We start from the raw sequence: 13,231 nt of genomic DNA on the forward strand, positions 1-13,231 counted from the left end.
CACCCTGTCTATACCCTTCATGGTTTTATAAACCTCAATCAGGTCCCCCTTCAATCTTCTTTTTTCTAATGAAAACAATCCTAACCTACTCAACCTCTCTTCACAGCTAGCACCTTCCATACCAGGCAACATCCTCATAAACTTCTGCACCCTGTCCAAGGCATCCACATCCTTTTGGTAATGTGGCGACCAGAACTGTACACAGTATTCTAAATGCGGCCGAATCAATGTCTTGTACAATTTTAACATGACTTGCCAGCTCTTATACTCAGTACTCCGTCCAGTGAAGGCAAGCATACTATATGCCTTCTTGACCACTCTATCCACCTGTGCAGCAACCTTCAGGGTACAATGGACCTGCACTCCCAGATCCCTCTGTCTATCAACTTTTCCCAAGGCTCTTCCATTCATTGTACAATTCGCTCTAGAATTAGTCTTGCCTAAATGCATCACCTCACATTTGTCTGGATTGAAAACCATCTGCTACTTTTCTGCCCAATTCTCCAGTCTATCTATATCCTCCTGTATTCTCTGACAGTCCCTTATGCTTTTACTCCACCAATCTTCGTGTCATCTGCAAACTTCTGATCATACCAATAGTGCCCTCTTCCAGATCATGTATGTATATTACAAACAACAGTGGCCTCAACACTGACCCCTGCAGAACACCACTGGTCACCTATCTCCATTTTGAGAAACTCCCTTCAATTATTACTCTCTGTCTCCTGTTGGTCAACAGTTCCTTATCCACCTAGCTAGAACACCCTGCACTCCATGTGACTTCACTTTCTCCATTGGTCTACCATGGGAAACCTTATCAAACGCCTTACAAAGTCCATGTATATGATATCAACAGCCCTTCCTTCATCTATCAACTTGGTCACTTCCTCGAAGAACTCTATTAAGTTGGTAAGGCACAATCTCCCCTGCACAAAACCCTGTTTCCTATCACTGATTAGCCCATTCTTTTCTAAATATAAATAGATCCTATCCCTTAGTACCTTCTCCAGCAACTTTCCTACCACCGACGTTAAGCTCACTGGTCTGTAGTTTCAGTACCTTCTCCAGCAACTTTCCCACCACTACTGGTCTGTAGTTACCCGGAATATCCCTACTTCCCTTCTTGTACAGGGGGACAACATGAGCAATTCTCCAGTCCTCTAGCACCTCACCTGTATATGTGGACTTCCCTTCAAATAGCTGTGTCCAATCCACATTTCCAAGCTCCTGCCTAATTTTGATATAATTGGCCTTGGCCCAGTTAAGTACGCTTCCCTTAGGACCACTCTCTTCTTTATCTAAGAGTATTCTAAAACTCTCAGAATTGTGGTCACTGTTCCCAAAGAAAACCCCCACCGCAACTTCTACCAACTGTCCTGGCTCGTTCCCGAATACCAGGTCCAATATGGTCCCTTCCCTCGTCAGACTATTGACATACTGCTCTAGAAAACTCTCCTGGACATTTCATACAAATTCCACCCTGACGAAGCTAAGTGTATCCCCGTCAATTTTGGGAAAATTAAAATCTCCCATTACTACCCTATTGCCTATACATCTTTCCATAATTTGTTTAACTATTTGTTCTTCTACCTCATGTTCACTGTTGGGAGGCCTGTAATACAGCCCCAACAATGTAACTGCATCTTCTTATTTCTCAGCTCTACACATAATGCCTCACTACCCAAGACCTCCATAGTGTGCTCCTTTAGCACAGCCATGATATCACCCCTGACCAGCAATGCAACTCCACCACCCCCACCCCCACCCCCACCCCCCTCTTCACCAAATGATCTGCTGCAGGTGCAGCTGTCCACGATAGTCTTGATAGGAAAGACCACTGTACAATTCTTGTAGAGACAAAGAATCTTCATGTTGAGGACACCCTTCATCATGTGGTATGATATTTCCATCGTGCAAAACTGGAGTCAATGGAAATCGAGGAAAACTCTCCACTGATTGGGGTCTTATCTAGCCCAAAGGATGATTTGTGTGGTTCGTGGAGGTCAATTAGCTCAGTCCCAGGAATAGCTGCAGTTGCTTGGTAGTGTAGTAGATAGAACTATATTCAGCTAAACTAAAGCAATGATATTAATTTTGTGGCTACAAGAACAGGTCAGAGGTTAAGAATTCCGCAGTAATTCACCTCTTGACTCTGCAAAGCATCATCTCCATCAGAAAGCACAAACCAAGTACATCTTTCCTTGAGTAGTAAGACTAGAACTGTTCAAAGTTTGGGAGAAGATTTGTAGCTCGGGTGCTCGTTGTTGTGGTACTGTTCGCCGAGCTGGGAATTTGTGTTGCAGACGTTTCGTCCCTTGTCTAGGTGACATCCTCAGTGCTTGGGAGCCTCCTGTGAAGCGCTTCTGTGATGTTTCCTCTGGCATTTATAGTGATTTATACCTGCTGCTTCCGGGTGTCAGTTCCAGCTGTCCGCTCCAAAGAACTAGCCACACTACCATACATCAAACACATTTCTGAACTGACAGGCAGACTACTGCGACCACTCGGACTCATAACAGCACACAAATGAACAGCCACTCTCAGACAACTCACCAGGACGAAGGACCCGATACCCAGCATGAGCAAAACCAACGTACTGTACTAAATCTCATGCAAGGACTGCACAAAACACTACATAGGACAAACAGGAAGACAGCTAACGGTCCACATCCATGAACACCAACCAGCCACAAAACAACATGACCAGCTCTCCTTAGTAGCCACACACTCAGATGACAAACAACATGAGTTCGACTGAGACAACACTACTATTATAGGACAAGCCAAACAGAGAACAACCATGGAATCCCTAGAGGCATGGCACACATCCACAGATTCAATCAACAAACACATCGACCTGGACCCAATATATCGGCCACTGCAGCGGACAGCTGGAACTACCAGAAACGGCAGGTACAAATCACTATAAACGCCGGAGGAAACATCACAGAAGCGCTTCACAGGAGGCTCCGAAGCACTGAGGATGTCACCTAGACAGGGGACAAAACGTCTGCAACACCAATTCCTAGCTCAGCGAACAGAACCACACAACAAAAACTAGAACTGTACAGGGTACTTCAGGTGTGGTCTCACCAAGCTCTATCAATTGCGTTGGATTTCTGTAATCTTATATTCCCAAGCCTTTTGTAATAAAAGTGAACATACTATTTTCACTAGGCATCAATATGAAGTGAGTTGCTTATAATTAATAATAAATATGCCAATTGTGGAAAAGTATCTGAACAATTGAGTGAGCTTGCTAATACAAAATGGCATCAGGTATTGACAAATTCTATACATCATCCTGTGGGCTGCACATACAAATATTTTAATGAGGAAGAAAATGAAAATAAGTACTGTTTTCTCATTATTGAAATGAGCTGGCTAAGGAAGTAACATCATTTTTCTGTTTACATTCTAACTGGGTCCTGTCTGTAATGTATGACAATCCAGCATAAATTACACGCTATAGCAGTGATTTTCAAATTAGTCTGTAAGGAGACTTCCTGCAAAATATGATCACATTCATAGGAGCCTGCTTAAAATATGGAGTGTCTCAGGGACACTGATGTAAGTTATGTTATTTAAGAAACATGTTAGGTATAAAACATCATATAATGCATTTTGTCTGAGGAATTTGCTTTGACATACAATGCAGACAATAGACCACTAGAATTCAAGTAGAAAAATTATACTCCTCATATCAATATTGGACAATGTTATCCATTAACCTCCCTTTTCTTCCTTATTAAAATATTAAGGGCAGCCTGCAGGATTGCATAGAACAACAAATAATTTGGCTAATGCTCTTTAGAAAGAGTTTTGTTCAATCTGAAAGATTAATGAAAACGTGAAAAAGTAATGCACTGTGTGAATCAAGACCAAGAATAGGCAGGTTCAGAGGGTGGAAGAGGATCTTAATTAGGCCGAGATAGCGAAGCATGAAAAGGCAAAGGCACAAACTAAATGTTCAAATGGACCATGCAACAGAGAGAGATGGTTTGCATTAATGGCAGAAACATGAAGTTCAGGAGACGATAGCTGGGTGCAGTTTGCGCAGATGAGATGGAGGCCTGAATGGATGCTCTGCTTTGGGGTATGGACCCCTTTAGGAAAGAGGCAGATTAAGTGGGAGAAAAAGGAACCCGAAGAACTGCTGCTGCTGGAAATCAGAAACTATGGCAGAAATTACTGGAAAATCTCAGCAGCATCTGTGGATAGTTAACATTGCAACTTTAGTTAACCTTGTTTGGTTTAGGTGGAAGGTTGTCCGTAAGACTTATTTAGAAGTGTAAAGAAAACCTTTAGATTACAATTGAACAGTTTAAACCTTAACTTACGTCAGCTGCAGCTCTGTGGTAGCATTCTTGGCTGTAAGTCAGAAGGTTGTGGGTTCAAACCCACTCCAGAGACACAAACACAATCCTGGCTGATGCTTTTCAGGAAATGCTGCACTGTCATTGCGGCTGCGTTTTGAATGAGCCATTAAACTGACCTAATGTCACAGATTCTTGAACTTTGCTAAATCTTTGGTAATTTGATTCAAACACATCTAAAATATAGATTTGAAAGGACATTTGTGGCCAGCTTTATGGAGTGAAGAAAACATAAAAGAATGTTTATGAATTATATAAGAAAATGACTGCTTTCAGACCGAAAATCCAGTCTTCATGCAATGGCATAGCAGAAAATCAGTGAAGTTTCTTGAGAATGAACTTTGGGTTGCACTCAAGATCCATTGCCTCATTTTTGCAGTTGAATGGGAACTAACTGGTTTTGCATTGCTTACAGGCTCAACTATAACATGACACAAAAAGCATTACCATTCGCCACACTAATTCTTTGAACAGAATCATTATTCTACACTCCAACAAAAGTGAAAACATTTCAACTACTTAGATTCATGCCAATGATTACTTGCTCAATCAAAATGTCATAATTTGGTTAAATGTATTTTCATCGCAGAACCTCTCCTCTTCAACTGAGTAATCTGTAACCAATAGAAAACTGGCTAAACATTTACTTGAACTATTGCAATCATAAGAAGATATTAAATATACCAAAGCAAGTGCAAGCAAACAAAATTTCTGCATCATTTCCACAATATTCATCTCCACATTGAAGATTGCAGGTAGGTCATGCAGCTGACTCTAAGCACTGTAGGCTGTTCTCTCTTAAGAAACTATCCCTGAGGCTGAGTTGGACAATGGATCTGCTGGAATGCGCTTGCAGCACTGACAAGGGGAAATTTCTTGAAAATTAAAGGATGCAATGAAAAGCTTGACAGTCTATAATTCTTCCATACTGAATCAGTGTAATTTTTATCTATTCTAAATGTCAATGTCGGACGAATGGTTAGACATCCAGACCGCTGGCTGGAAATCTGAGAAATTTCCTTTTGATACAATCTGATTGCAAAGAAATTTTAATTTTGAGAGAATAGCTCTGTGCAAATTACTGCAGATGCTGGAATCTGTACTGAAAACAAATAAGCGCCGGAGATCACAGCGGGTCAGGCAGCAACCGTGGAGAGAAAGCAAGCTAATATTTTGAGTCTAGATGACTTTTGAGCTGATGAAGAGTCATCTAGTCACATAATGTTAGCTTGCTTTCTCTCCACGGATACTGCTTGACCTGCTGTGATCTTCAGCATTTTTTGTTTTCAGGTCTGTGCAAATGATTAGTTAGGTAAAAGAAATAGCCTGTTAGGAAGCACTTAATCGGAGAGAAAAAGCTGATGTGATCATGAAGCAACAACTGTTACCGTATGGATGAGTGTGTTTTATATACAGATATGTATTTTAGACATGAACCTAATCCTGGCAATAATAACATTTCTATAACAAATTGCTACATTTTAAGAGAACATTGGTAGTTATTTTCAACAATTGACAGGGGAATGACATATGAATACGTGAAGTGCTCATCCATTATCATCAGACCTTATTTCCAGCTCACATATTAATTTTCATTCATGACTTTATTTGAATAGTTCAATTTATTTCAATAGAAAGAACAAAAAATATTTCGCTACAGCAGCAGTCAGAGTCAATTAACTAATCAATCTCTGGTCTTTAGATTCATTTTGTGTTTTTGCACCAATTAAACCTTAAGCATGAATCACACTCATTATATGCAGGTACTGAAGATTTCTCTCACCTCTTCTATACAAAACTGCCATCATTTCCTCAGTGGAAGTGGGTACTGCAGATGCTAGAGATTAGAGTCAAGATTAGGGTGGTGCTGGGAAAGCACAGCAGATCAGGCAGCATCAGGAAGGGCTTTTGCCTGAAATGTCGATTTTCCTGTTCCTCAGATGCTGCCTGCCCTGCTGTGCTTTTCCAGCACCACTTTCATCTTGATTGCCATCATTTCCTACCATTTCTACCTACCCAACTCCCAAACGAGTGTTCACAAACTGTGCAAATTCAATTAATGTATTATTTCACTCACACTTATACTCTTTGTCAAAAGTTAATCAGAAAATTAAACTCACTGCAATCATTATGACAGACCTACCAAGAACAGCGTGCAATAAAAGCTATAAAATTATGAAGAGATTTTACTAACAACAACCAGAAAGTGAATGAGCTCTTTGCCATTTTTCAAATTAGCATATGGACACAAAATATGGACATGGCCATACAAAATTGATGCCAAAGCAGCAAAGACTACGAATCAGGTCAACCTCATAATCATACTGAATTTACACACATATCCTTGTAGACAGCAGGGAAATGAGCTACACAACATATAATTTTATAGAAAGATTTCAGACATACAGATCAAAATAGTAAAAAAAAGATTCAACACTTACCTCCACGTTGAACCAGGAGTGTCACTTCACTTCCCTTGGGGCATTCTAACAGTGTATCAACTACTTGATTATGGGTTAGATTCTGGACATTCTTCTTATTGACTTCAAGAAGGAGATCTCCTTCCTTCAGACCACGACAGCGTGGACCATCCACAATTTGTTTAACTCTTTGGCCACCACCTCCAGGGCTGTCAGCTATGGTAAAACCAAAACCCATAGGGCCTTTAACTATGTGGACAGTTATAAGTTCAGGTTGAGTTGCTATAGAGGAAGCCAAGGAGACATTGTCATTGGTATAGCCTGTATGGGATCCATTTGATGAAACATCACCAGATGATGGACTATATGGTCTCTGGTCTTTCACTCCATTCCCGTTTGCAGGAGCTGTTTGGCTACTGTGGCTCGAGAGGGAGTCATAATTTTCTTGGCCATTGACAACAATTGGTTCTTTATCCGAAATAGCTACTGATGTCACCAAACTAGTATTCGGATCATCTGGATCAAATGGCAAAGGATAACCTCGGCAAAGTTCAAGATCCACGGTTGAACCAATTGGAATAGACTGGAATATTTTCACAACTTGAGCATGGGTGTATCCCAGTACACAACTGCTGTTTACACTTACTATAACATCACCTAGGAGAGAAATTTGGTGGACATTAACTACTATAATGCATTGATAATTGTTTAATTTATCCATGTTAGCTTCATAATAATATTTTTAATTGAGAAATAAAGTTGTGCAATGCCAAAAAAAATTTGCATAATATTTTGACAACAGTAGGAACTGAATACTGTCAAGTACTAATGATACATATACTGAACATATCAAATAATTTAAAGTTGAATCAAATAGCTTGGTAGGTATGCTGATGATAACTATGGCCAGTAGCCTGTGGTTTTTATGGGAAGATTCCAGAATACAAAGGAACAAGAAAGAAATTTGACTTCTCCATCATCTAAAACCAAATTGAAAACAGGCAGCATCATAAAATGTATTCCTCTAAACAGCACAACTTGACTTAGCCACTCACACTGCAAAACAGTGACTCTGGTGCTCATGACAGCTGCAGTGAGATGAGTTGCATTGTGGATCACAAGCTCAAACTTCAAAGATGACTTGTATCCAGATTTCCTTGTTTCTTCTATCTTAGTTCAGAAATGGGGTGCAGTATCATCAGGGGAACATCAAGCAAAAATGGAGTAAGTAAATGGCAGACACAGTCATGGTCCTCATTACACGGAAGTGGACCTTATGTTGACCTGAAAGTTACACCTTGAAACTAACCAACTCACTGTCAAAAGTTCAGAAGTGGCACTTGTAAAAAGACATGAAAAATACATATTAAATGTGTGTAACCAACAGAATGTTCCTTCTCATTGGGTACCTGTCTCCATTTTGCCATCCAGAGCTGCAGGCCCATCGAGAACTAAACTTTTAATCTGTAGAAATTCATCAGGCTCATCACCACCAACCACAGTAAAACCAAACCCTCGGGTACTCTTCTTCAGCTTGGTGTTGATGAACTGCCCTTTCAGTTCCGAAGGGTTTCTTGTAAAGAAAGGCTTGCCTGTTCATAAAAATAAATTGCAAATTAAACAGTTCTTGTTCAGTGTCAGGTGGTGAATGAGTGAGAGAAATTATATCATGATCAAATATTTTATTGAAGTATTTATTCAGAAATTTCAACTTGGCTGTTGACTTAAAGCTGGTTTTAATATAATAGGTAAGGATGCTGCAACGATACACACCATCAAATTTACATCAATTTTTGTTAAGTTTTAATCTTATTTGTTCAGGTAGCACTGACTTAAAATAGTTTATAAACACTCTTATTGCAGTTACCAATTTGAATATTTTGCAATTACTCTACAGATGATACAGGGCACATGATTCTTGCAATTTTACAGTTAATAAACACACGGCCTTGCCCCAACCAAAATCACCCACAATATGCCTCAGTTGTGGATTTTCACACATGAACATTTTCAGGCTTTCCCTTTCATGTCAGCGTTCACTTGTTTCCAATTTGTAAATTATCAAATATTTCTGTTAAATCAAAGTTACCTTGTGCTGGTGTTTCTCTGAAAGATTCCTGATTATTCTGCACATAGCTTGGAGCTTTGGGTCCAGGAGATGCTTGTTGTTCTGTCCACTCTGAAGTGGTGTGAAGAAAATGAATTCATAAAATTATTTAAGCAAATAGTTTCTTTCGACAATGACCCCAAACCCAGGATTACTTTCAATAATTACAGTACCAATTAAAATGTAACTTTCTTAACTACACTGAATGGTATGGTTCTGGCAAGTGTTGCTGAACAGAGAGAGCTTATAATGCAGCTTCATACTTACTTGAAAATGGAGTCAAAGGTGGGTAGGATAGTGAAGGCGGCATTTGGTATGTTTTCCTTTATTGGACAAAACATTGAGGATAGGGGTTGGGAAGTCATGTTGTGGCTGTACAGGACACTGGTTAGCCCACTTTTGGACTATTATTTGCAATTCTGATCTCCTTTCTATCAGAAAGATGTTGTGAAACTTGAAAGGGTTCAGCAAAGATTTACAAGGATGTTGCCAGGATTGGAGGATTTGAACTATAGGGAGAGGTTGAATAGGCTGGGGTGGTTTTCTCTGGAGCATCAGAGGCTGAGGGGTGACCTTATAGAGGTTTATAAAATCATGAGGGGCATGGATAAAATAGACAAGGTTTTTTGCTGGTGTGGGTGTGTCCAGAACTAGACAGCATAGGTTGAGGGTGAGAGGGGAAAAGTTTAAAAGGGACCTAAGGGACAACTTTACCACGCAGAGGGTGGTGCGTGTATGGAATAGGTTGCCAGAGGAAGTGGTGGATGTTGGTACAACTACAACATTTAAAAGGCATCTGGATGGGTATATGAATAGGAAGGGTTTACAGGGATATTGTCCAAGTGCTGGCAAATGGGACTAGATTAGGTTAGGATATCTAGTTAGAATGGATGAGTTGGGCCAAAGGGTCTGCTTCTCTATGTACATCTCTATGACTCTAATAAAAAAAACATTTTCACCGTTTGAAATAACTCTTTCTTTCATTATGGTAACTGCAAGAAATTTATTTATCACTTCATAACCGGAGCAGTTCGTTTGTGAAGCATAGGCATTGTTGGCTGTCTCTATTATGGCATGCTGATGATTTACTTCATGAATTCAGTGCCAATAACCTAGCACGGAAGCCATTGATAAGTATCTGATTTTTGTCATCATATTTTCTGAGTGATGGACTTCAAAACTCACCTTCTGCTTGCTGCTGTTCGAGCTGCTTTTTGCGTTTGGCTTCAGCAACAGGATTCTCATATTGCGTCTTCCTATTGATATGACTAATGAAAGAGAAAAAGCTGTGTCAGAATACAAATCAGTTCCAAGGAGGAGTATCCAACCTTGTAAAAGCAAATTCAGAAGATAACAGTAAAAATAAATATTGTGCATTTATTCCTTAATAAATCGTGTTTGAATGAAAACACATATTCTCAAATAAATCAAAATTTATGTTGCAATTGTGCCAAGCATGTACTGTTCAAATTAACATGTTCATGGTTCCAGCAAAACATAATAAAACAATGAATGTTACAAACGATATAAACAAATGTATCACAACCAAAATTCTCATGTAATTTAGACTTATAAAATGCAATGCGAAGTCTTTCATTTTCTGATGATTGTATCACAATGTGAAGAACAACAGATCCTAGCCAGATAAATCTGTAATATCTTCAGAGACAAGCTGTGACATGATTACCTGCCAATTGGTTAATCTGGGAAATTGATCAGTGACTAATTAAATAAGCAAGGAGTTGGTGATATTTAATAAATCAACAAACGTGACAAATGAAGAAGAAACAATTTATTCTGGCACAGAGTGGCCTTCATCAGTCAAACAGGGAGCACCATTACAGCCTGTCATCAAGTGGTCTCTGTCTCATTCTCCTGAGAAGACCAGACTTGTAAATGCAAAATATTAGGAAATTATTCTCATTAGAAAGGATAAATAAATTGAAACATTTGCACAGACTGAAGAAGCAATTATCAGATGTTGCTTCATACATTGAGTGGAACAAATGGAGTGCAGCCATTTCACACAGAATGCCATTTGGAGAATCCCAGGAGAATTGTCTTTGATAGGGTTTGGTAATGGACAGTGAGGATAGGGACGTAGAAAGAAAAGGAATAACTTTATGGAACTATCAAAAGAGTAAAATTGGATTACACCTTTTTCTTTGGTTAGAATAATTTCTACTCTATTATTGGTAACAGCCTCAGTTATCTTCTAGATACAGCAGAAATTCACAAACTTACTCAACATAGTAGACACCATAAACAGGATCATCAATCTTCTCCCATCCAGAGGGCAGCTCTGAAAGGACAGAAAAACACCTGTGAAGGGATTTTCTGATTTAATTCAGGAAAATATTAAATGCGGGCATTCGGATTTAAAATATTTGGATGAAATTCTTGCCTTTGCAAATTTTAATCAAGACAGTAGCCTAGAATCTCCACTAATTTCATCAAAGAATGTGATCCACATGAAAGTGGCCAAGCCATCATAGGAAAAAAACAAAGAAATTTAAACAAGCATTGCGTTGAACATTACTTGAATGTCCATGATATTAAACAGTGGTTTAAAATCTACTGCACTGAAAGGCTGGTCACACCCACAAAGCTGGAGCCACCCCAGGTCAAAATAATGATTATGGAGAATTGCTGCCTCTCTGTTTCAGAAGGGTCTTCAAATTAAGGCAGTAATAGGCAGCATCCAAAGATTTGAAATATTATGAAATATTTAACTCGCTAAGAAACTGTGATTAGATTCCTTACAGTGTGGAATGTTCATTATTCCACATTGCTCATTTTTAAAAAGATTAGATTACTTAGTGTGGAAACCAGCCCTTTGGCCCAACTAGTCCACACTGGCCCTCCAAAGAGTAACCCATCCAGGCCCATTTCCTTCTGCTTAATGTACCTCACACTATGGGCAATTCACCTGACCTGTACATCTTTGGACTGTGGGAGGAAACCCACGCAGAATGTCTGTGTGGGGTTTGCACAGTCACCCAAGGCTGGAATTAACCCTGGGACCCTGGTGCTGTGAGCCAGCAATGCTAACCACTGAGCCACCGTGCCGCCCCTTCTATTCTTTCACAATAGCTGGCTGACTACATTAGGAACACATTTTTATGGAACTTAATTTTCTCATTAAATCAACAAATTTATTTTATTGCAAATACAATTCAATGAAAACTCTACTAAAGTTAACAATCAAGGTTTTAGCAGGTTAGAGGAGGTGGGGTAAATAGAATTGATGCATTGTAAAGAATTGGTAAGTTCTGTAAAACCATTTGATTTTTTTGTACAAATAACCTCAAAAGTAAGTATGGAGCAGAAGAAAAGATAAATGCCTAGACAGTCACAAATCGTTTTGGGGAAAAATGATAGTGGAGACAATAAAGCAAGGGCAACATTTAATGTTTATAATAGAACACTACAGTTAAAATCAATGGGTTAGTTCTTGTACAAATGTGGAATGAGAAACAGATTTCTTTCCTGCACCAAAGTGAGTTTCCTTTCTAAATACCCGACATCACATTCTATGTTTTCAGAGAACAACTTTAAGTAGTAGAATGGGCTGACTGATAGTCTGCCCTGAATGCTTCATTTTTTTTTCGCCATCTTTAAACCTGAAACAAGTATTTTGGGACAGAAGGTTAATGAGAATAATGGGGACAGGGACAACCATTAGACACATGATATAATTTAGGTGGACTTCCCCTCCCCACTTGCTACAAGTAATGATAGCAGGGGTTGAACCTTGCCCAACTAAGTTTAATCTTCTCAGGCAGAGACAGTGCATTGGGACCTGCTGAAGGTGCATTGAATCTCTGTCTATTCAGAGTCCGGGTTATGTGTTTACCATAATAACAACAACCTTTTAAATATTCCTAACTTCCATATTTGAAAGGAGCAATAGGAGTGAATAGAAGAAATGTGAACTGAGCTCTGCAGACAGGAAACTTGGGCAGGACATCAGCCTCGAGGAGGATTATGGGTTTTTTTTTCATCTTCAGGAGAATATGTTAGATTTCTTTCCAGTGAGACTGCAGTGGCCTATATTTTAAAAATGGGTCAAACTTGAGAAATGTGTCAAAGGCCTTCGATGTGATTGACATTTTCTATTTTTTACTTTATTATATTGTGCAATTCACTTGTTGTTTGTCGATTAAAAAAAAACTGGTATCTGCTCTGGTAATCCTGACCTCTCCTCTGCTGCATTTGACATTTTCTTGCTAATTCGTGTGGCTCAAGCAACATCTTAGAGCATAAAACTCCCATAGCAACCAATCAGCAATTCACAAATCCTTTCTGGCCGATCTTTTGCGTTCATG

The 13,231-nt window shown here is 39.3% G+C and overlaps 1 protein-coding gene across 3 annotated transcripts in view; it reads right to left on the reverse strand.

The window, feature by feature from the left end:
• The window catches only part of magi1b (membrane associated guanylate kinase, WW and PDZ domain containing 1b), a 443,982-nt gene that overhangs the window by 58,831 nt on the left and 371,920 nt on the right, over positions 1-13,231 (reverse strand). For all 3 annotated transcript variants that reach the window (XM_060835674.1, XM_060835673.1, XM_060835672.1), the window contains 5 exons: positions 11,148-11,205; positions 10,089-10,171; positions 8,886-8,975; positions 8,206-8,388; positions 6,818-7,453 (listed from right to left, as the gene is read on the reverse strand). In XM_060835674.1, coding sequence (XP_060691657.1) covers positions 6,818-7,453; positions 8,206-8,388; positions 8,886-8,975; positions 10,089-10,171; positions 11,148-11,205 — 1,050 coding nt within the window. The remainder of the gene's footprint in view (positions 1-6,817; positions 7,454-8,205; positions 8,389-8,885; positions 8,976-10,088; positions 10,172-11,147; positions 11,206-13,231) is intronic.

The sequence above is a fragment of the Hemiscyllium ocellatum genome, chromosome 14 (genome assembly GCF_020745735.1).
Source record: "Hemiscyllium ocellatum isolate sHemOce1 chromosome 14, sHemOce1.pat.X.cur, whole genome shotgun sequence".
Lineage (NCBI taxonomy): Eukaryota > Metazoa > Chordata > Chondrichthyes > Orectolobiformes > Hemiscylliidae > Hemiscyllium > Hemiscyllium ocellatum.